The sequence below is a fragment of the Tachypleus tridentatus genome, chromosome 4 (assembly GCF_004210375.1).
Source record: "Tachypleus tridentatus isolate NWPU-2018 chromosome 4, ASM421037v1, whole genome shotgun sequence".
In the NCBI taxonomy this organism is placed as follows: Eukaryota; Metazoa; Arthropoda; class Merostomata; order Xiphosura; family Limulidae; genus Tachypleus; species Tachypleus tridentatus.
In genome coordinates, this window is record NC_134828.1 from 81,906,556 (window position 1) to 81,930,809 (window position 24,254).

The window sequence follows — 24,254 nt, forward strand, 5'->3', positions numbered from 1 at the left end:
ATTCATAATCATTTAAATAATTACCTGCGAATTTCAATTAATTATAGAGTAAATCACAATTTCTAAAATAAGTGGAAGAAATACAATAACACTTTCACCTAATAAAGTCACAAATTAGCATAAAATCTATAAGACTGGACTATGAAGAAAATATAGACAGGTTTGTTTGTTGTTTTTTTACCACACTTTACAATCTCAACTGATAACACTTAAAATAATTATACAAAATATTCACTTTTCAACCTCAATTTTACCTCAAGTAAAAATGCCACATGGTTAGGCCCCACAGCACACTGTTTAACAACAGCTGTATTCAGTTGATCTGGGACAACCGTCCTAGTTATACCCACTTTATTAATTTTATCTGCAACTTCTTTAAGTCTGAAAATAAAGTGTTAAAATGCCATAAAAATCATTTTTCTAAACTCAAATATTATTTCAGAAAAACATAATAAAACAAACAGTTATTAAACTTGTAAGTAGAAAAAAGTTTGTCTGCATAATTTTATACAACACTGTACTTAATGTCTTTTGACAAATTACTCAAAATGTTTGCTACCTAGAAAAAACACTGTCTAATAGTTTGCTTTTACCTTCAACAACTTGTGACAACAACCCCTAACATTATCAGCCAACTTTCTACAACTCTAATGAGCTACATATATACAGATTATATCATACATGAAGTACCCTAGTTCTCCAATGTTCTGAAGAGGATTACAATCCCATACATCAGATTCTTAACTCACACCTATTAAAACACAAATCATTCCTGAATATTTTTTTTACCCCAGAAAAGAATTAAATATTCTTTTTATAACAAGTAATGAAAGATAAGTACAAAACCCTATCAGATTAACAAAAGTTTGACTGGAAAGACTTGGATATCAATAACAAAAATAGGGGGAAAATAACTAAAAACACCTGTAATTTATACCAATTAATACAGTATTTATATTATCAATATATTATTTAATAAAGTCATCTGTTAATTTTTAAATGTAATTCATTTTGGTAAACATCAAGATTTTTCATACAACTGAACGACTTTTTAATAGCATAATAATCAGGGACAAGTTAGAACGTATCATTTACCATATTTAGATAGTCTACAATCAACTTTTAACCTAAACACCTTATATTTCATTATGCTAGTATACTAATTTATAAAATGAACTTTACTTATCACCACTAGTTCCATTTTTAATAATTTGATTTATTTTTAATTCTCTTTGCTTTTCTATTTTATTAAGAATAACCTTCTTGCAACTGGCTACATATAATGAATGGTAGTTTCAAATGTGAAACACTGTATGAGCTTCATACCATGCTCTTCGTGCAAGAAAATAGCGTATAAGACACAAAATTTACTTCCTCATATAACAGCACCAGTTTTTTTAAAGGCCATAATATTATAATACTAGTTGAGCCATAAATAAGCACCAAAAATACAACCATAATGTGTGAAAAAATAATAAACGTACCAGCTAGATGTCACACATACATATAAAAATAAGTAAAACAGTATTAAGCACAACAAAAAATAAATCCTTACCTTTCAGCTTTAATGAATATAAAACAATGCATAAATAGCTCTGTGTGTGTGTGTGTGTGTGTGTGTGTGTGTACTCTGTATGGCATCACTGTCACCAGTCTTAATCTTGCACAAACACACCACTACCTTCAAAACAATGCACAAGAAAAACAACAAGAAATTGAAAAGCAAGAGAAATTAAAACTTACAGTTGATTGGTTGGTTGTTTGGTTTGGTGTTTTATGGTGCAAAGCAACTAGTCTATCTGCACCAAACATTCAGAAAAAGTTAAAATTAAAATTATTAAAATTCATAAAAAGAAATTAGATGTAATATAAAACAAAGTTTAATTTTTGAATTAAAAACTTAAATAGCATTAAATCCAATGTTTATATCTAGTCTACAGAGGTAAGAGAAAAACTACAGTAATACAAGTTGCAAAGGACTTTCTGTAGCATAACTGTAATTATTACAACTGACCAGGATAACTAACGGGCAAGCTCAAAAATCGGCATTAGTCACATAAAGTTAGCCTTTCCAGTCCTAGTTTCAAGTTTTTTGACGTCAGGGCTATTTTCAGAAAGTAAAGTAATACAAGTTTTAAAAGACTTGTAGCAAAATTTTAATTATAACTCGCCAGGATGACTAACAGGTAGTTCAAATATCAGTGTTAGACACCTGAAGTTGGCCTTTCCAGTCCTGGTTCCAAGTTATTTGATTTTACAACCATTTTCATAAAGTAGATTAATAAAAGTTTTAAAAGACTTGTAGCAAAATTTTAATTATTAAATGCCAGCATAACTAAGGGGTAGTTCAAGCAGCAGCATTAGTCACCTGAAGTTGGCTTTCCAGTCCTGGTTTCGAGTTATTTGATGTTACAGCCATTTTTTTAATTTCAAATTGAAGTAAATGTACTTTAATTCTTAAAAGGGAATCACATTAAAAAAGGTCTAATTTATAAATTAAAAAACTTAAATAGCATTAAAAATTAATGGCCTTTAAAAACCTAAAAACATTTCCAAGGTAGATAGTGTCACCATTGCCAATAACACTGATGTTATGGATAAACCTTTGAACATACCATGTTTAAAATGGTTCAGTCATTGAGAGTCATAATGATGGCAAGGCAGTAAAATGTGGCTTATTGTGATCCAAATGTCACACAGACAAAACTTTGTTGCATCAGTCCCAGATAAAAGAAAAAAACAGTTTGCTGTGGTCCACTTCAGTGAAAGATTGAGGACAGTCTGTAGCTGTTGCTCAATATATCTCATGTTTGACAACTGACATGAGATGTGAAATCATTGATATAGAGCCTGTTTGCAACAGTAAGAGGGAGTCGTTCAGTGATGGCATTGATGGTATTAACCTTTATACTGAAAAGTGTGACACTCAAAACACAGCCCTGAGGGACTACAAGTTCCTGTAGAAAAGAACAGGAAAGTGTTGAACCCACACAAACTTTAAATCACCTGTCCATTAAAAAATTAATAAAAATGGACAAATGCCTGTGCAACCCATATAAATAAAGGTCTTGCAAAATGCCATACCTCCATGTAGTATGATAAGTCTTCTCAATATCAAAGAATATTAATACAAGATATCATCTGAGAAAGGCTTCTCTGATTGATGTTTCAAATTGAATCAGGTGGCCCATGGTGAAGCAAAGCGCAGTTGTCAGAACCCACACTGGGTGGGCGAGAGGACGTTGTTTGATTTGAGAAACCAAAGAAAACAAGCATTAACCATCCTCTCTAAGGTCTTACAGAAACAGCTCGTCAAAGCAATTGGACGGTAGTTTGAAGGAATCTTGAAATCCTTCCAAGGCTCAGAGAAAGGTAAGACAATAGCCAAATGCCAAGCATCAGGAAAAATATTCTCCTGCCAGATATGGTTAAAATCAATCAGAAGAACAACAAGAGAAGCAGGAGATAGATGACACACATCTCATAGTGTACATCATCAGGTCCAACAAATGTACTGCAAAACCAATGAAGGGCCAGTTTGAGTTCTACCAATGTAAAAGGTCCATTATAATCACAGAAACAATCAGCTTAAAAGAAAAGAGGTGATTGTTTTCCCCTTGTCTTGATGGTTAAGAAGGTGGAGGATTAAGCAGAAGTGCTAGATACCTGGCAAAAGCTTTCACCTAGAGTATCAGCGATGCTCCGGAAATTAGCCACCTCCTGACCATCAGAGAGCATGATCAAAAGAGAGACAGAATTATATTGCCCACTGACCTTTCAAATCTTGCCCCATATGGCTTTGGAACTGGTAATAAAAGATATGCTGGTTGTGAACTTAATCCAACATTCCTTCTGGCTTTGACATCTTACCCACCAAGCACGTGCATGGGCCTGCTGGGAAGCAATGCAGTTTGAGAGCACGGGATACCTACAAAAAGTATCCCAGGCCCATCTTTGAGCCCTTCCTGCCATGTGGCAGGCAGGATTCCACCACGGAGTGTTGAGGTTTTAGGAATACTGTATAATACAGTCAGTTACTGCTGCCACAGAAGTCATCTATTGACGGCTTACAGACGATGGCAGGATCAAGTTCTGTGACAGCAGTGTAAGAGGGCCAGTTTGTTTGATCTAGCTTCCACTGGGGCACGCAGGTTGGGAGGCACTGACCACAGCCAGTCTCTCTCAAGATTATAAGAAAATGATCACTGCGTCATGGATTATTGTCGACCCTCCAAGAAAAATGGGAGAATAGTGAAGGGGAGCAAACTGAGAGATCAAGAGCAGTAAAGGACTGACTAAGTGCATAAAAATAAGTAAAAAAAACCAGTATTGAAAAGTGAAAGATTGTGATCAGAGAATATATGCTCTATGGAGCAACCTCTCCCATCAATATCAGCACTTCCCCATAGGGGATTATGTCCATTAAAATTCCCAAGGATTAAAAGGGAGATGGCAACTGTTCATGAGAGCATGAAGTTCTGATTGATCATGGGTCTCTCCAGGCGACAGGTAAAACGAACAAACAGTGATAGTACGACCCAAGGAAACATGGATGGTCACAGCCTCCAAGGGTGTGTCAAGTGGCAAAGACAGGGTGAGCACATGCTGATCAACCAACAGTACCAACCCTCCAGGCATTCGTCTATCACACAGACTGTCATTTCTGTATAAAGAAAACTGTCGAAAGGTTTCAGAAATGTTTCCTGTAAGGAAAGACATACAGGATGGTAGGAAGCAATCAGTGGTTTGATGTCATCTAGATAAGAACATAAACAGTTCCATTGTATCAAGGTGGCCATTTTTATTTATGTATAGGGGAACTGGATGGAAAGCCTTTCTGTTTATGACCATGTCTTTTTTCTTTATTTCCTTTATTCAAGGAAGGTCTGTCGATCTCCACAGACTTTTCATATGGTTTGAGAACGATTATATTGGAGGCACAGAGAGATCTTTCTGCACATCCACTGTAGAAGTAAAACAAAATGCAGCAGCATATGCCCAAGATGAAGTGGTGGACAGCAACTTTCGAGCCTCAGGGCAAGTAATGTTTTGATTCATCTTTAAACGCTGCACCTGTTTTTCTTCCAACCATTTAGGGAAAGAACAAAAGTAGGATGGGTGAGAGCCATTGCAACTGACACAATGAGGGTCCATTTCACACTCATAGGCATCATGGTCCTAGCCACCACAATGAGTACACATCAACGAACAATGACATGTCTTCGAGTGACTGAACCACTAAAACTGGAAACACCTGAGAGGGTTTGGAGTGTATGGCTATACCTTGCAATTGAGATAACCTGCCTTGATGGTGGCAGGTGGATGCAGTGATGTAAATGTTAAAATGATGACACTGGTTAGCATCATAATTCCATCTTTGTGAGTAGAGATACATCTCACTACAGAAACTCCTTTGGTGGAGAAATCAGTGAGAATCTCTGACTCAGGAATGTTTTTCAAATTCCTCTCAACAATAACTCCTCATGACAAATTTGAAATAGCATAAGACATTACCTCTATAGGTATATCCCCAATCACCTTTGAATGTAAGGAGTTCACTGTGTTTAGAGGTGGATGTTTCCACTATGTCACCAGAGCAAAGCTTTTTAACCGACTTTGGAGAACCAGCAAATCCCTCTTATCCTTTCTGAATAAAAATTGGAGGCATTTGCCCTGAATGTTTGTCTGAAAGAGAATATAGTACAAGAAAATGAGGTACAGGTGTTACAGATGTTGAAGACTGCAGCCCAGAATCTTCAAGATGTGGTCATTTACCTATGGACTTATTTTTCACTATTTTATTCAAGTGTGTATTTGGAGGATCCATAATAAAAGAATTTTTCAGTGCCCACTGACCTCATCCACCATGTAGCCTTATGAGGGGATGCACTACAATGCCAAACAAGGACACTGCAGAAATGCCAGGATTTAGTGAGCACCATACTCAAATCCCAACATCAGATACAATGTCCACAACACCTGTTGAGAACATCCAACACTGGTACTTAGTTGATCCTAGCCCAACTGGACCAGCTGATTGGAATTACCATATCCAATGACATAAAAAAACCCAGTCTTGTCTGTGTTTTAGTGGACTAGTATTTTGTACTATACAGTAACATTTAAATTATTATATATCATGTATGTATATAGATTATTACTATTTAGAAATAAGTTATGAAAATTAATTTTGTTAAAATATATAACAATAAAGAAGTAAGACAAACAATTCTCTTCTAGAATGACCTTTGAACTCTGTTGCTGCTGAAAATAGGTTGCTAAGCCTTAAATTTTACATGTGGAGGATATCAAAAAAATTCATTTTTTTAGGTTTTATATACATAGACACACACACACACACAGTTGAGTAAACAAAAAAATCATACATAACTATATTGATCCCACAAAATTCCACTATAATTTATTAGGCTTAGTTACTAAGCTGTACTTCGATCTAAAAAAAGTATGAAACTTTGGGCAGACCAAAGACACAACCTACCTCCTTAAAATTTTGGATAAAACAAAATGTGGTAGTCTTTTCCCAGATAAACATAGCTGAGAAAAGCATTAGTGGGACACTCTGAGCTGTCATTTAGTTACTCATGTCATATTGTAGTTAGAGTATACAAGGAACTATTTATAAAAATGGAAAGAGGTAAATGGGAAAACTGTGTTTGATTCAATATACAAGCCATATCTCAGGAAAATAAAATAAGGTTCTTACTTCATATTCCAGCTTGTCAATATCTGTAATATGAGTTCCTAATTTGTATGAAACTATAGACTTAGTATTTTGACATAAAAAAAAACAAATTCAAATATTGTTGCATTAAACATACCATGTGCCTTTCTACAATGTACATTTAGGTGAATTCTTTTAATATTCTTTTTAAATTAAGAAAGTAACTCATATATAGAATTACAGATCAATAATTTGATTCCAAACTTATTGATTTAAATTCATAAGACAATTGTTCAATAAAATTTCAAATGCAAGTCAACAAATGCAATGACAGCCTTTGACCCATTACTCATTGCAAAACGGTTAACTGATCTAACAAAACCATTTAAAAGTTAATTTTCACTTTAAGTTTAAATATCCAATGAAATTTTTGTATCTGATAACACTGAATCTGGAAGTAATAATGGATAACATTCAGTTCTCCTTGTGCAAATATATTTTTAACCATATCATCTTCAATTCTATAAATAAAATATAAACTGGAATCTTGCCTCATATCTTTCTAATGTTTAGTATACTGAATTAAAGACTACCCCCACAACTTAAATAGCCTTATGCAGAGAAATTAGAAATAGAAGTATCTTATTATCAGTAACCCTATTTCTAATCTGTATATATTTATATTATGATCTATGATCTTATTAGGAAGCTCCTTAAAAATGCTAAGAAGAACTTTTATTTTAATACCTAAACCTAAACATTCCACTTTTGTTTTCACTGTAAAAGCATTTGATCACCTCTTATGCACAAAATTAACCATTCCTCTTTAATTAGCATTGACTCAAGGTCAACAAAATACTTTAAAAACTTAATATTTTTGATCATTATATAGCTTTAATACCAATGATATACAACAGTCAAACCACCAATAATTCTTTTAATTCTGAAAACTTACTGCAAAAATAACTATTAATAAAAATAAACAAAGCATACTTTCAACTCCTTTATCAGCATAACTAAATCTTTTAAACTTATTTTCAAAAATCCATGGCAATATCCACCACTACAAAAAAAGGTCTCATTTATTTAAACTTAGTTTTAAATAGCTCAAGTCATTCAATACTTCATAACATATTTCCCAATTAATATGCATCATACATTACAATCTCCCCATCACCCTCAAATGTACCCTACAGATCTGACACAGTTTCCCTTATGATCTAAATATATCCTTAATAATCTCTTGCTTCACCCTTGCACCATGATCAATACACCTTATGAATACCTAACACATGCAAGAATCCATGGTAAAGTTTATTTCATGTTGTTTTAACCTTATAACTCAAACACAGCTGTAGATCTTGTTCATAACTTTACATATGCCATCACTGGCACTTAGGCCTGCAGGGTAGATTTCCAAAATGGGAGATCATTATCCTACTCCTCCAAAAAAGTAACATCATATCTTTGATGTCAAGAATCAACAAACAAACAAATTTTCAGTACCCTGATTGCTCTGAAAAAGTAAAAACATATTTGCTTTTAAGAATCAAAAACCGTAAACATAAATTTTTCATTGTAGATGTTTTTACTTTTCTAATGCATATAAAATAAGATGAAATAAAATTCAAATAAGCAATATTTTCATGATTCTTCTGATGAGCAAAAGTATTGATCATCTCTTTCATTTTATTCTCCATCACAAAATTTATTCCCTGTTCAATATTCAAAACGAGACAGTCTTTCTTGTCCAATGGAAGAATGTAAGTTTTGATTTGACATAAAGCAGACAATGATCTTTCACCTGAACAGGATATGGCTGAAACAGTGCTGAATATTTGTGCCAACTGAAAATAAATTGGAAGGAGTTGAGAGATGCCATTTTCATAAATTCATTTTGACAAATTGTTTCCTAAAGACAAATGGGAATTTTGTTTTTCTTGATCGAGAAGACCAACCACAATCTTTCTTTCTGAAGAAAATTGATTCTCCTTCAGTGCATAAAAGTCACAAAGTGACGAGACATCATCTGTAGCATCTTCGTTTTATGGTTGCATTATGACAGAAGTGAGACGCAAAGAATATTTTGATCATTTTCATCATAACTAGACAATTTGCTCTTTAAAAGCTTTAACAGTAGGATAGAAAATAGCACCTCTTACAAAAAAGGTAGGACTATCATAATCTGTAGTAGCAGATGCAAATCCAACTTCTAAGGCACATTCTGTCAGTAACTGGTGATGAGGAATGGTCGGTTCTTTGAAACTAGTATCTTGTTCTTCCTTAATTATTTTTTTTTTATATCTTTCATCAAATAGCTTCAAAAAATGTTCATTTGTCTCTCATGATTTAAGGTTGTTGCCTGTCACATCAACAGATTTTCTCACCAAAAAGACATCCATTTTTTCTAGCTGAAGGTCAATTGACAAAGATGAAGTTCCACTTAAAATTTTTCCCAAGACTAGGAAAATGAAGATGAATTCTAAGTCATAGGTTGAAACTAAAAGGCCTTTACACATAGTCAGAGTGCTGGGATTATTTGAAACAATTTTAACAATCTTCAATGCATTTTCTCAAGGCCATTGCTGCAGCATGTCTTAAGGCCCAGCAGGTCTCACTCTGAGAATGAAATACGACTTTCTCTCTGCAACTTTTTTAAACTTCCACAAAAATTTGGTGGAACTTCGAACTTCCCTTAACAAAAGAATAAATTGACTGTATTGTTCCTAGAGTTTCTTAGTGACTGAGCTTTCTTTAGGTTTTTGTTGTTGTTTTTTTTAACAGCAAGATTAAGCAAGTGACCAAAACAAATGGATATAAATTTATTTGGGACAAAAATTTGATTAGACTTTGAAGCTCAGCATATTCACCTTTCATGTTACTGGTGCTGCTGTATCCTTGGCCAACTATCAATAACAGATCGAGACTCTGTTACACTGAAGTTTCTGTAATAAATTTAAAAAGGGCTTGTACTTTCATTGATTTTATCAAGAAGAAGCCTAAAAGCTTTTCTTTAGTGACACCTTCTGAAACGTAGTAAAGGCAGAGAGAAAACTGCACATTGCAATTGACATCCATGGTTTCATTTGCAATGACAGAATAAGAACCACTGGATTGTACTTCATCAGAAAAAAAAAATTTTCTTAATTTATACATAATTACATTGATCATTGCATCATCTTGCTTGATCCACTGTTCAACTGTTTACTGACATGCATGTGCTTGCACTCCAACTGTAAAGAAATGAGTGAAGAAAAAACAAGTCAAATCTTAATCTTGATATTCTTATGGTAATTTTTTGTCACTCTGACTCGTATTTCTTATCTATTACTTCCATATTTTATTTTATTTCCTTCCTCCCCCCCCTTTTTTCTTTTCCTTTTGGTATGGTTTTCTCTGAAGTGGGGGTCAAATAGCCCCCCTGGCCTCCATTCCCTACAAGCATGCTGGTACAAAACATTGGAAGCCTCAATATTGAAGTATTATACAGAATATTTATTTCTGGTGAGAAATACAAACTTGAAGGATAAATTATCTAATGATGTATTTAGTGCAGCTATTTTTAATCCTTTTTAGGTGATGGCTTTCACTGTAAGCCTATTTAAATAAGGAAATAAAGTTTTAACTTCAATTGAAAATAGTCAATTTTTTCACATCTTAAACTTGTCTTTTCACTCTATCACCTTCATAATATCATGCAAATACATTATTTTTGTCTGATGTTCTTCGTTACTTAAATATGCTGTAAAGTGAAATAATGGTTACATCCCATTTATTAGAATAGGCAACCTCCAAAAAAATAAGATACTTTGAGTAATTTCATTTATGCACTAGAAATCTTTACAATCAATTACAAAATCTTTTCACTGCATGTCTATTAACATTGTGTTAAAAATGTTTTTTTAGAAATGAAAAAATATGTAAGTTGTACTTATGAAAATACATGACGTTTATTACAATTTCTATAACTTAAGGATGACCTCTGTGGGCCAAATGGCTTTCTGTTATATCATTGACTTGTACAGTTTAAAAGAACAGAAAGCGAGATATGTGTTCAGCTAATTATCTGAAAACTTCTCAAAGCTGAGATATAGGCAAATACATCACATCACAGGGTTCAAAATTTTCTATTTAAAGCCCGTTAAAAACATGTCCGTTAAAAAAATCAAGTTTGGCCGGCACTTTCCTATCTATCCCCGGACATCGTGACCGATGGGCATATTCCTAACATATCAAACACAAGTACATCGTCCCCTCAAAAATAAGTGAGGCAAAAGCTGTGTATGCACAGCCCAAAGATTTTGCTTAAAAGTATATTCTATAATGAGGGGAAAATAACTTGCAAAATTTAAGATTTAATTTAAAACAAAAAAAGTAAATTTTAATAAACGGTCGTAAACGCTCACAAAATGCGCTTTTTAGGTTGCGTTATCCGTGCTGTCCCGGATAGTCGCGTGACTGCCAAACACTCACGACGATCTGATCATAGCATCTGATAGTAAAAAAATGGGAAAGTCTCACGATCTATTTCAGTTTGGCTTCATGAGCAATACTAATGAATCAGAAGACAATACTATGGAACCCCGAGTGAAAAAAAGCCTACTTGTCATTTCCAGGATGAATGGAATAGAGGCCGACCATGGCTGGAGTATAATAATGCTACCGGACTGATGTTTTGCTCAATTTGTCAAGAATATGACCAAAGTAGTGGAATGCAGAAGAATACCTTCACAACAGCATCTTCCAACTTGAGAGCAAGTGCTGCTAAGGAGCATGAAAATAGTTGTGCCCACAGTCTAAGTTGTCAAGCTAATACAGCAAAAGAAACACCTGATTTAACTCCCATGATGAAAGAATTGAGCAAACTTAACCAGACTGAGAAAGATCGTTTGCTTGTGTTGTTCAGGACTGCCCTTTATATGGCTTTGAATGCCAAATCATTCAGTGATTTTCAAGAGCTTCTGTTGCTGCAGGAGCACAACTTAACAGAACATTATGCCAATGACAAACAACCAGTTATCTTTATGAAGTATACTGCAGAAACAATTAGAATTAATGTCGGATCTCATCTGCACACCTCATTATTCTTTGGCATTATAACTGATGGCTCAACAGACACTGCCAACATTGAGCAGGAGATAGTCTATGTAAGATACTTGGACAGTGACCGTTACCCAGTAATCCACTTCCCGTGTCTGCAGCCAGTTGAAAAGGCTGATTCTGAACACTTGCTACAGGCACTTAGTTCAGGTAAAGGTTTCTTAATTACCTGGGATGAGAATTTTCTGGATTCATCCTGAATTCCTAATTAAGAAAAACTTAAATGGACAATATTTCATATACATTTGTGTTTTAATTCAAGTTTACATAGTCATTCCATTATTAATATACATCAGTGAAAACTCAAGCATTTTTCAATTGATTCAAACCAAGAACCATGTATTTACCACTGACAGAATTGGAGCTTAACCTAACACAACTAGCATAATAGATAATGGAGCAATCGAATTTTCCAAAGTACAAATTTACATTTTGTTTTTTTTCTTACAAAAAGTAACTAATATTGGGCACTAATTTTTTGTACTTGCAGCATTGTCCATATATGGGAAGTTTCCTGACTGGCTTGAATCAATTGTATGCCTGACAGCTAATGGGGCAGCTGTCAATTTTGGCACAAATAAAGGACTTGTCAACAGATTGAAGGCACAAAAACCTTATTTGATAGAGATCCACAGTGTTAGTCACAGATTGGAACTTGCAATTAAGAAGACCATCAAGGACATCCCTTACCTTGATAGTATCCAAACCTTTTTAGAAAACCTATGGAATTTTTATGACAATTTGCCACAGAACTGGGCTGGCCTCAAAGAAGCTGGTAAAGCCAACAACATTGTTGTTAGAAAGCCAACAAAAGGGACAGGAACCCAGTGGGTGGTCTACAAATAGTGCACTCTGGAGTCAGTTTCTCATAACTGGCCAGCTTCAGCAGAGCATTTGTATCAAGTAAAGCTGCATGACAAAGGGGAACATGGACAGAAAGCTGCAGGATTATACAGTACTTTGACAAGCCTTAAATTCATCCTGTACATGGACATACTCTTGGTAGTTCTGCCTGTTTTGACATCTCTTAGTCTCAAAATGCAAGACAATTCTGCTACTGTGAACATTGTTTCTGACAAACTCGCTATTTGCAAAGAGAAGCTGGGTAATCTGAATCATGTTGAGAGATCCCAGAAAATTGTTAAAGAGCTCACAACGTGTGAACAAACTGGCAAGTGGTTACTTAGAGGAAAGGTGATTGCTATTAGTGGTCAGACAAGGGCCAGAGGTTAAAAAAGTGCCACAAAAGAGACAGTTGCTCAATCTATGGCTGAAGAAACTGCCCTCTTCATACATAAAATTGTCACATATCTGAATGAGAGATTTGAAGAATTTGATAAGGATTTTATTGGTGCCTTTCAAATTTTTGAACCAAGCAACAGGCCTGAAAGCGAGGAAGCATTGTCATCTTATGGCCATAATGAACTCCAGACACTATTAGACCACTTTGATGCTCTGCTAGAAGCTAAGGGTATCAACATTGCAGCTGATATTTGCTAAGCTGACTTTTACGAGACACTGCTCACAGCCACAAGATTTGCCAAATCAGATGAGTCCCTGGCTAGTTGTGCAAGTGGATTGTGGGCCCACATGTTAAGTCAAATTACTGTTGAGGACGGTACATCTTTCCCTGGATCAACAGTGTTGGCCTTTGTATGCCTTGTGCAGGTGATTTCCATGTCATCTGCTGAACCAGAACATGGATTTTCACAGGTGGTAGTTATTAAGGATGACTGGCAGTCCAAACTAATAAATGATTCTCTTAATGACTTGATGACAATAAAATTAGCTAAGAATAAGACCTGTAATCTTGCAAGCACAGAATTACTGTGCAAGTCTGCAGAATCCTGGTGGTAGGACAGTAAAAAAAAAAAAGACAATTTGCGAGTCCACATGGAATTCACATACATAGAAACAATAGAGATACTGAGTCTACATCAGCTGATGTCTTAGTGCTGGATGACTAAATCTACCACTTTGATTGATGTGTCATTTTTTATTTATACAAGGCTTATTGCCACTTGCTTTGAAATAATGTTTCAGTGCCATAAATAAGATTATTCTGTTTTATATAATAATAGTCTGTACTTGATTTCTTGTTTTCGATCATGTCCGGTGACAATTTTGAGGTGTCTTGCTAAAATTTCAAATGTCTGGCAAGTTTCACTGTCCAGCAGGACATGTGACCTGCTGAAAATTTAGAATATTTCTACCCACGTATCATTACAACCACGACAAAGAAACAGTAACTGGCTACAGCTGGTAAAACCTACACTTGTACTGAAGTTGCAACATTCAAATTAACACTAGTTTACTTTCTCCTAAGGACTTATGAGTGCTGTATTATTCGAAGTAAAATCATAAGAAATTCCCAAGCACTTATATTTTTCTATTGAGCATGCTTAACTCAAATCAAAATTATTTATATAACAAAAAATAATGCTAATATTAAATAAATATCAAATCTGATGTTTTTTTAACATGTAAAAAATGACAATTTATTTTCATTAATATTTTTAATTCAATGATGCAATTTATTCCCCGGGTGAAATACACCCATCCAGGCATGGAAAAGTTTAGCTCTTTCAGCTTGAGCTCAGCCCCTAGGACCACCCTTGTAACCATTTTGCAATTATGGCTTTCATGCTATAATTTTTAAATTAGTAGGCTCATGTCCATGAAATTTGGTAAATTATCAGTAAACATTGCAAGTCTTCCATGTGAAAAATATTATATTTTTAAAATTAAGTCTTAAGGATTTTTTAAAAAATGTTTTTCTCATGCTTTTTTTTACGTTACCTATTCCAGAATAACGTTACAAATACTTTTATGTATCACAAAATGTTCATACTTCACATATAAAATATTTAAAACCTTCAGATAATTTTGAATTATATTTTTTAATTTTCATATTTTATCTGTCATTTTCACTACTGAATCTCTGTACAGGTTTGATAGATTTGACCAATCTCATAAATATCATAAAAATTAAGGAAATAAATACACATTACGCTGTTTTGTTCTTGAATCATAACAAATTACAACTCGCAAATACAAGTGTTTAATTCAAACAGCTTAAAGATCATAACATTACACATTTCTATATATTTGTTATTTTTATTATAATGACATTTCAGCCATGCCTCTAACATCACACAAGTTACAATGACATGGTGCATGTATATTTATGTTATCCAATCAAAACTGACCTTCAAAAAGTGGCCTGTCTTGGCTGGGTGTTAGTGGACTAGTATTTCAAACTAGTAACATTACAGTCATAAAACATTATATATATCTATTACTACTATACTCTTCAAAAAAAGAAACACAAAAGGCAAAATATGAGACAAATTGTTAACAAGTTTATTCCGAGTAGTTCTGTATGACACGTGTGAAACTTTGCACATTCACTGCTGAACATCTAAAGTCTGCAAAGGCGAAGTCCACGCTCACTAGGTGAAGTTTAACGTCACTCAGCGTCAATAACGAGTATGCCCCTCATGAGCATCAATAACTGCTTGGCATCTCCTGCCCATGGAAGCAACGAGATGATGAATCACATCCTGTGGAATAGCTGTCCATTCAGCCTGCAAAGCTGCTGCAAGTAGAGGTAGAGTCTGCAGTTGAGGTTGTCGCAGTCGCAGACATTGGTCCAACTCGTCCCAAAGATGTTCGATGAAGTTTAAATCTGGTGATCTGGAGGGCCAGGGAAGAACGTTGATGTTGTGGTGTCTCGAGAAGACAGTGGTGAGTCGGGCTGTGTGAGGATGGGCATTGTCATGTTGAAAAACGTCGACGTTCACCATGATGGGTTGCACATGGGGCCTAAGAATCTCGTCGACAGTTGCGTACAGTCTGATCGGAAATCCTATGCAGCCCTGGTATGGTTGAGGCAGTAGACGTCGCAGTGGTGGTCCTATCCCGAAGGTGATGTAACCGGATGTTGCGATCTTGTGCGAGCGTGGTCACACGAGGTCTGCCAGATCGTGGACGGTCACGAGTTGATCCATGTTGTTGGTGACGATTCCATAGCCTTGTGATCGTGCTTGGGTGGACATTCACAGCTCTGGCAACATCTGATCGAGATTCGCCTGCTTCTAAGTGACCAATGGTGTTGTGTTGTGCTTCAGTCAGTCTTGGCGTAACTGTATTGCGTGTCGGTGGCTTAACACTGAGCTATGGAAACCGAGAACCCTTCACTTTTATAGGGATTTTGCACATGTTGCACTTGCAGAACATGCAGATCTCTCACATAAACTTATTGGACACGAATGCATTTTGGCGAAAAATCCGATGTTTTCCTCCGTTTTCAAAGTGCACAACTTTTATTGTCATTTTGGTCTGACAATCAGTGCCTTAACATGTGTAACATCACACTCTGAGCTTGTAACGTTATTACCTATATTTCTCTTTAAAATAACAAAAATATCCCTTTTGCATTTCTTGTTTTGAAGAGTATATTTACATGCAAGTTCTTAAACTAATTTTGTCTTAAAACTTAGAACAGTAAATAAACAAGTAGAGCAAACAAACGTCTAGTTACAATCTTTGACCCATGACCTGTGTGTAGAGAGATAATTGGCATAGAACTGTTTTCAAATCACCAACCACAGCGAGGCAAATGATCATTTTCATACTTTATTATGTTTTATTATTGTATATTTCCATTTTATTATTTCAAAGTACCCAATGTAAATGAAGTGATTTGAATATAATTCTTCCATTACTATTATATGCTTGAAGAATTCAACAGCAGCCTTGGAACAGTCTTTCACCCATCCAGTAACCTCCCCAGTATTCATCTAGTAATAATGCTTAATTAAAGTATCACTCTCCTTTCTACTTTAAATGACAAAGTAAATTTTACATTTGCAAAATTCTTGCCTTTTATAGTTCACATGCTATTCTATGTTACATTTACATCATGTTATACATTAGATGTTACTGCAAGATTTATAGAACAATATTTTGAGACTACAAGGGACCTAGTGGTCCATCTCATCTGTCCTATTCTTTAAAATAGAACTACTAATAAGTTAATTTTTAAAAAAATCTTATAGGCAGACTGTATCATTCATATGGTTAAGATTTCTCTTCAATTCACTTAAATTTACTGCTTCCATGACATCTGAAGCCAACAACCCTGTTACAAAAATGAAACTCTTAGTTGGAAATGACTCCCATTTCAACCATATTTATTCTCTCTAGTCCAACTACTCTCACTGTTAAATATGAAAAAAATGATGCATTAACACTGTCAATTCCCTTTATAATATTAAACACCTCAATCAGAACCCCATCTATTCTTTTTTAAGAGAAAACAAGTTGAGAGATTTCAACCTCTCCTTGTATGACTTCTCCATCCCAGGCACCATTCTAGTAACCTTCCTATGAACCCTTTCCAAAAATTCAATATCCTTCCTAAAGTACAATACAATTCCAAACAATAGTGTAAGGTGGAGTAATTGCAAATTTCTAATAATAATAAAAATGCAGTGCTGAATAGAACAGGGTTGGAGGGTTTTTTCCTCCATACTTCATGTGCATTATGTTTGTGTTCTCCTCCTAATGCTAATGGTGATGGCAGTATTGATACTACCACATTTATTTACATAAAGTAGAAAATGAAACAGAAGTGACACCTGCCTTTAAACAAGTTTATCTGGAGCATTTCTGGCTAAATTTGAATGTTCACTGATGATAAAATAAACAATGTAATGTTAATTTTATCACCCATCTTACCCAACTGGTGAGTTACGGACTGGTAACTTGTCAATTTCCCTTACATTCAACAGAAACTTGTAATTCTAGTTTCAAATAGGCCAAAGATAATAATGCTGCTTCATGACATAGCTCTTGACAAGTCGCAGAGTACTATAATTAAACAGTCAAGCCCACACTTGCTTGACTTGCAATGACTAATGTGGTAATACTCACTTGTGTTTTCGCAAGTAAAGCTTGGTGGCCAAGACTTCTCTCAAGTAAGCAAAATCAGATTTTTCTGCTTTGTCAGCCAAAATTTAATAATCATACAGTCCCTAATAAGTATAATATAGGGTGGAAAAGTGCCTAAAAATACTGACAAAATATTACCATAAAACATCAACTGTTTAGTAAGTCTACTTGTCATGGAAACTTGCAAGTATGAAACATGGAAACAAGTATAAAAATACTTGTACTGTAAAACCAAATATCCTAATGCTAATATTTGCAAGTTAAAATTGTTAGCTATCTTTTATAACAGTAATTCTATTAGGCTTGTATCAGAATTTAACTTTGAACTATAGCAATAAGAAATATACTCGTAACAATGCAGCCTCTAAGTTTAAGGCCTAAATGGTACTAAAAAGAATCTAATCTTTCATTATCTAAAGTTAGAATATGTTCAGCTTAGATTTAAAAAAAAAAGGCTTAACTTATATTGATATAAACAATGCCATTTTTTCTGCTATTAAGCACAAAGCTGTGCTCTTCTTACTATGTGTATCAAAATCCAGTTTCCAGCAATACAAGTCTGCAGACATACCACTGTTCCAATGAGGGGCTATAAACTATTCTTAATCTGGATTTTTAACAGGGGCCTAAAAGATTTCAATTCTCACAAACTTAAGACCATTGTACAGGTAGAAACACTCATTAAGCCTAGTCTAACATTACTACATTATAAAATCGGGTGATCAACGCACATCAAATCAAATATATGAGTATCTGCAAAAGTTAAGAATATTACCATAAACCTTAACACAAAAGTACAAAAGGTTAACTTCTATGTCTTACTCCAACTAACCATGAGAAAAAGTTAGATGGTTAATTCAAAGTAAATGGAAAAGATGTCAATGAAGTTTACAGTATTTGTTAATTTATCATTCAAGAGTACTGGAAAAGATACATGTTCCAAATAATAAATAGAAGATTTATAAATCTTAACCACAAAACATGAGCTTACAAGGACTGGAAATTCAAGTTAAGATGGTGCAGTTTAAAGATGTAAATAAGTAATCTACCATACTTTAACCCTTTTGCAATGGGCTTGGTATAATATACACAAGTTCATATACAGATTTGCACACATTAAGTACTTACACTGTACCTTTTGATACAGCACATGTATCTTCACAAAATTTAGTAATCTTTACTAAAAGTCTACAAGTATTTCATATTTAAAAAATCAGATTTTTAATGAAATATTTTTACTGAAGATTTGTTTGTGAAAATAAGTTTTTTGTCACTAGTCTGAGTGCAAAGTGATTTCATGTTATGATTAAAAAAACTATTCTTCATTCCAAAAATCTCAAATATTATTTATGTAATATCTAAAACCTTCTAAATACATTTCAAACTTTGAACTTGCTATACAGTAAGACTGTATATTCTATGTTATTTTCTACAATCTATGTGGGTGTCTGTCACTTGACCAACCTTATAACCATCATAAAAAACTTAACACTCCTACGAAAAGTGGGGCCTAATAGGCCCCAGAGCAACTTGGAAGGTTATTAATATTAGGCTAATAAATTTGTACTTAAATGAAATTGCCATTTCATTTGATGAAATGAATCATCAAATCATCAAATACAAATTTATTAGCCTAATATTAATTACCTTTCAAGTTGCCCCACTTTTCGTAGGAGTGTTAAGAAATAATTATAAATTATGCTATATTTCATGCTATAATGACTATATATAACAAAAATACAGATGTTTAGTATGGATAGCATGGGTCTTATAATGCCATATATTTATTATTTTTTACTATACAAACCTTTAGTCATACCTAACTGACATTACATAACTTGCATTGACACAATGCATGTGCACTCAAATTATGTATCCAGTAATATAAAACAGTCACATTTCACTTATTATACATTATATATGTATATATATTATTACTATTTAGAAATAAATTAAACTATTTCTTGAAATATAGAACAATAAATCAAGAAATAAAGCAAATAATTATCTTTTCTCATTGAGATCTTTGTACCCAGTTGCAACTGGAATAAAGGTGCTAAGTCTTTTAAAATTTTGCACACAGAAGATAATTTTTTTAGGTTTTATATACACAGTTGAATAACCAAAAAATAATAAAATATAAAATTGAAACCACAGAATTCCAATAAAATTTATTAAGCTTAGTAACTAAGATGTATTTAGATTTTTAAAACTATAAAACTTCAAGCAGACTAAAAACACATCTCCTTGAAAAGAATGTAGTTACCTTTTCACAGATTAAAATGGCTGAGAAAACTACAAAGAGGACATGCTAAGCTGATTTGTTTATTCACATCATATCTTGAAGTAACTTCATGCAGAACCATTCTCAAAAACAGAAAGAAATGAATGGGATCACTTGATTCAATACACAAGCCATATCTCAGCAAAATAACAAGATAGTAGATCCTTATTTTATATTCTAGTTTAATATTAGGTTTTGAGTTCCTAATTTGCACAAAACTATAGATTTAATATTTTGAAATCATAAACACCTAATTTTAAACAGTGCTGCATTCAACATACCACCCATGTGACTCACTATAGTCTATATTTAGGTGGGTTCTTTTAATGTTTAATTTTAAAGTAAGAAATTAATTCATATATAATATTATAGTTTGAATTATAATCTACAATTTGATTCCAAACTTTTTGACATAAATTTGTAAAATAGTTGTTTAATACAATTTTAAATGCGACGTCAAGAAATGTGATGTCATAGCCTTTAACCTATGATCCATACTGAAATAGTAAATAACAATTATGATAAAAAGGAATATGAAAATCTTACTCTTTGATCAAGTTGCCACTTTCATATTGAAAGGCATTTATGCTTATAATAAGTGAAATAAAGTACAGCATAACCTTATTAAAGAAAATAAAAATACAATAAACTGTAATTCTTCAACAAGTGTTTTTACTTGTGAAAATAACATTTCCAAACTGACCAGTTTTTGTAAAGTAAAGAAAAATTTTAATTAAAATTCTCAAAATATATTAAAGTATCCATTTTAAAAAATTATGGATAACTCCTAGGATAATAAGACTACCCATGATAAGGTTTCTCTCAAAACCTTAAAAAAATTAAAGAGTGAATTGGTGCTTTTTAATCTTAAGTCTTTTAACATCAGAAAAATTTCTAATGATAGAAAAGTGCCTACATTATTCTTTTTTTAATAATAAATATCTAAGAATCGATAAAACAATAGACCTAATAGTCTGACTTCTCTCAGTACCATGATATTGGGATCTATTGACAGAAGTAACTTAAAAGAGCATTTCAAAAGTGCATGCATGCATAAAATAAATCTACATCACTTTTTTTTTTTTATGAGGGCCTCTTGTTTGTTATCATGAATTTCAGGGAGCATTTGAAAAAGAGCCCCACATAAAATTATTACATTGAATGAATGAGGGATTGGATGGAATGCTAAAAACTTGGCAGAAAAGTGACTTAATGTTAAAGGCAGTTATGATAAACAATTTTTTAAACAGGATCATGAGACAAGAGAGGTCCCTTACAGATTTACTTTAGAATCTTTATTTCTGTCAGTTGTTGTTTTGTTTGTTTGTTATTTTGTTGTTTGTTTGTGTTGTTTTTGTTGGGTTTTTTAGGGGGGTAAAAATATTTTTAAATTTTTCAATGAAACTAATATGTTAGAAACCACACATTCTTAGGAGAATGCTTCACTTGTTCAAAAGGACCTTTCATATTTTTATGCGAGAGAATCACTGATTTTTAAGGGAGAAAAAAATAATACAAATGTAATTTAATATGAAACCCAAAATCATCCTAAGTGTTTAACTGCAAAGATAAGAGAATACTAGTTAATGGCTCTAAAGATTTGAATGTTCAGTTAAAGAGCAAAAACATTATTCTAACATTGTGCAGGATTATGGTGTAGCTTCTTCTAAAATATTGCATACAATTTTTTTCTTTATCACAGTAATAATACTGACATGTTAAAATTAAGAAGTTTATAAATGTTTAAATAACATACAGACAAGAAACAATTTTAGTCTTAAGGCTGTTCTTACACACCCACTCATGAGAAAAGTCAATATTTAAGAACCTTTTTTTATTTTTAAGGAAATGACTGATTCCCCTTTTAAGTGCCTGGAAAGCACTGGCCTCCAGTACTCCCACTGGAACTCATTCTATAAGTCCATCACCCTCTTTGAAAAATACAACTACACTAGTTTGTTTTTTCAATCTTAAAACTATTATACATGTCAGTGATGTAGCTGGGGGGGGGGCAAGGGAGTACATCTGTCCCTGGGTAAAAAAAATCATGTTGATAAGCTTACCACTAACCCCTTTTTGTGCAAGTTCCAGTATCTTTAAGAGATTTTAACTTGTTCCTATAACATAATCCTCCACCTCAAGAGCCATCATAACAACACCTCTCAAGCCTTTCCAATGACAAATCAACACCCTTTTTCAGATCAGACCAAAACTGTATACAATATTTAAAGTAAGAACAAACTAGTAATTTGTATAAAGATAACACTATTTTGACTTGTAACCATTATGTCTATAAACATACAAGCCTATAATTCTATAATACTATTTTAACAAGGCCCTTTTCTTTGGTGATACCATTCAGTTGTTTCCCATTTATATTAAGCACAAGATCCAAATTATGATAACCAAAATACATTACCATGCACTTACTATAATCACAGAGCATTTATCAAATGTTTGTCTGCCTTGCTTTATTTCTACAGATGAAAAGTTAGAGACCTGATTCAGTTTCATTTGTTAGAAGTTTGGACTATTCCTGTGGATTGTATCTTGTAGTAGTGGAAAGTAAAATTAAACAAATTTCAATACTTCAGAGTAAGTTTTATTTTTGTAAACTAGCTACAAGATCATTTCTCAACAATTATCATTTAGCTAAAGTTACAAACTTGCTCAATAATTTGACTGATAATGTGATGTAAGAGTATTTTTACAGTTCTGAGTCACTGGTATACATACATATAAAAGGCAAAATTCAACTTGTATTTTTAATAAACACATCCTATAACCTTGTTTTTTATGTTGTAATATTCTATTTACATTATTTTTTAATTGTAATTAATGCACTTAAAGTCTACCTCATATTTCTGCTCCATCCAACCCTCAAATATCCTATATATATATATAGTAGGGCAAAAAATGTTACAATATAAATGAATGCTGGTATTGAATTAAAAGCCTTGTTGGTATTGCATACAACAAATGTAGTCGATGTACTGTTTTTCTTTCTCTAACAAGTTCTTATAAAATTCTATTGTGCTCAAAACCAAGAATAATTGTTTGTACCTGAGACAGTACTAGTACTAGTTGTGACTTTCTAATGATTCAAACTTAAACTAGGTTGTCTTTAAATCAAAAAAAAAAAAAAGACTACAAAATGCTTACCTCTCATTTAGTTGTTCTTCATTTCCAGGTAATGGGTGAATTACAAAATGAATTGACGTCATTCTTTCCGTTTTGTCAACTTCATAAATTAAATCATACAATATAGTCTATGATTTCCCTCTCCTGAGCTGTGTACCTCACGTTTTATTACCTAAACGTAAAATTATTCAGTTTGCAATACGTGACTGGACAACTTCTACTACTAGTAGTACAAGTATTAGTTACTTTAGACTTATTTTCAGTTACAATAGTACTACAGACTTTTCTCAACAGGTTTTAGGAGTTCTAGACCACACTTACAGGTTACATTTATACCATATATAACAAATTAATATAATACGTTATACCACTTACAAACTTAAGTTAAACTCTTGTCGGCAGTTCAATGTGAAGCCCACTAAATGAATGAATAGCGAAACGGTAACTTGTTACTATGGTTAATAACTCACAATCTTCCAGAAACCAGTGTCTTAACGTTATAGTTTAGTTTACTATTTCTAAGAGAAAAAGTCATATGCATTTACTAAAATTTCGACTAAAAATATAAAGTAGGCTTAACTAAGTCGTTAACTGGATAGTGTCTAACTACTAGTGATACCGTAATGTAATTTCAATATAACAAGTCTATAAGCCTAACGTACTAGATGCAACTTACAACTCTGCAAGCCGAGATCACATGGTACTTTGGTACTAGTAACTACGAAAAATAAACCATTTTTCATGTAAAAGTTCACATTTAAGTTTTCAAGTATACAATAAAATATAAATAGACGAAAACGTATATCTTTCTTTTAGCTAATTACAAAGAACAACAGGATGTTTCCTTAACGTTTGATAAGTTATATATAACACCTTTCAACTCCCTCGAAACACAGTAAAACGCTAAAGAACACTATTCCGCGGACAGCATCATCACAATAGTAGCGTATGCGACCAAGACGCCTTAATTAACACCGTCTTGACGCCTAACATTTTAATGTTTTTATTTTTTAATATAGACCAAACATGTCCGTACTGTATGATAACAGTTGTGACTTTCAAGAATGACAGAAAAATAAGAAGATATAAAAT

The 24,254-nt window shown here is 33.3% G+C and overlaps 1 protein-coding gene across 1 annotated transcript in view; it reads right to left on the reverse strand.

Annotated features, from left to right (window-relative positions):
• The window catches only part of hyd (E3 ubiquitin-protein ligase hyd), a 112,753-nt gene extending 88,667 nt beyond the window's left edge, over nt 1-24,086 (reverse strand). Inside the window, 3 exon segments of the mRNA XM_076499590.1 lie at nt 255-381; nt 23,184-23,334; nt 23,839-24,086. Of these exon segments, the coding sequence (XP_076355705.1) occupies nt 255-381; nt 23,184-23,245 (189 nt within the window). The 5' untranslated portion in view covers nt 23,246-23,334; nt 23,839-24,086.
• Between the last annotated feature and the right edge of the window lie 168 nt (nt 24,087-24,254).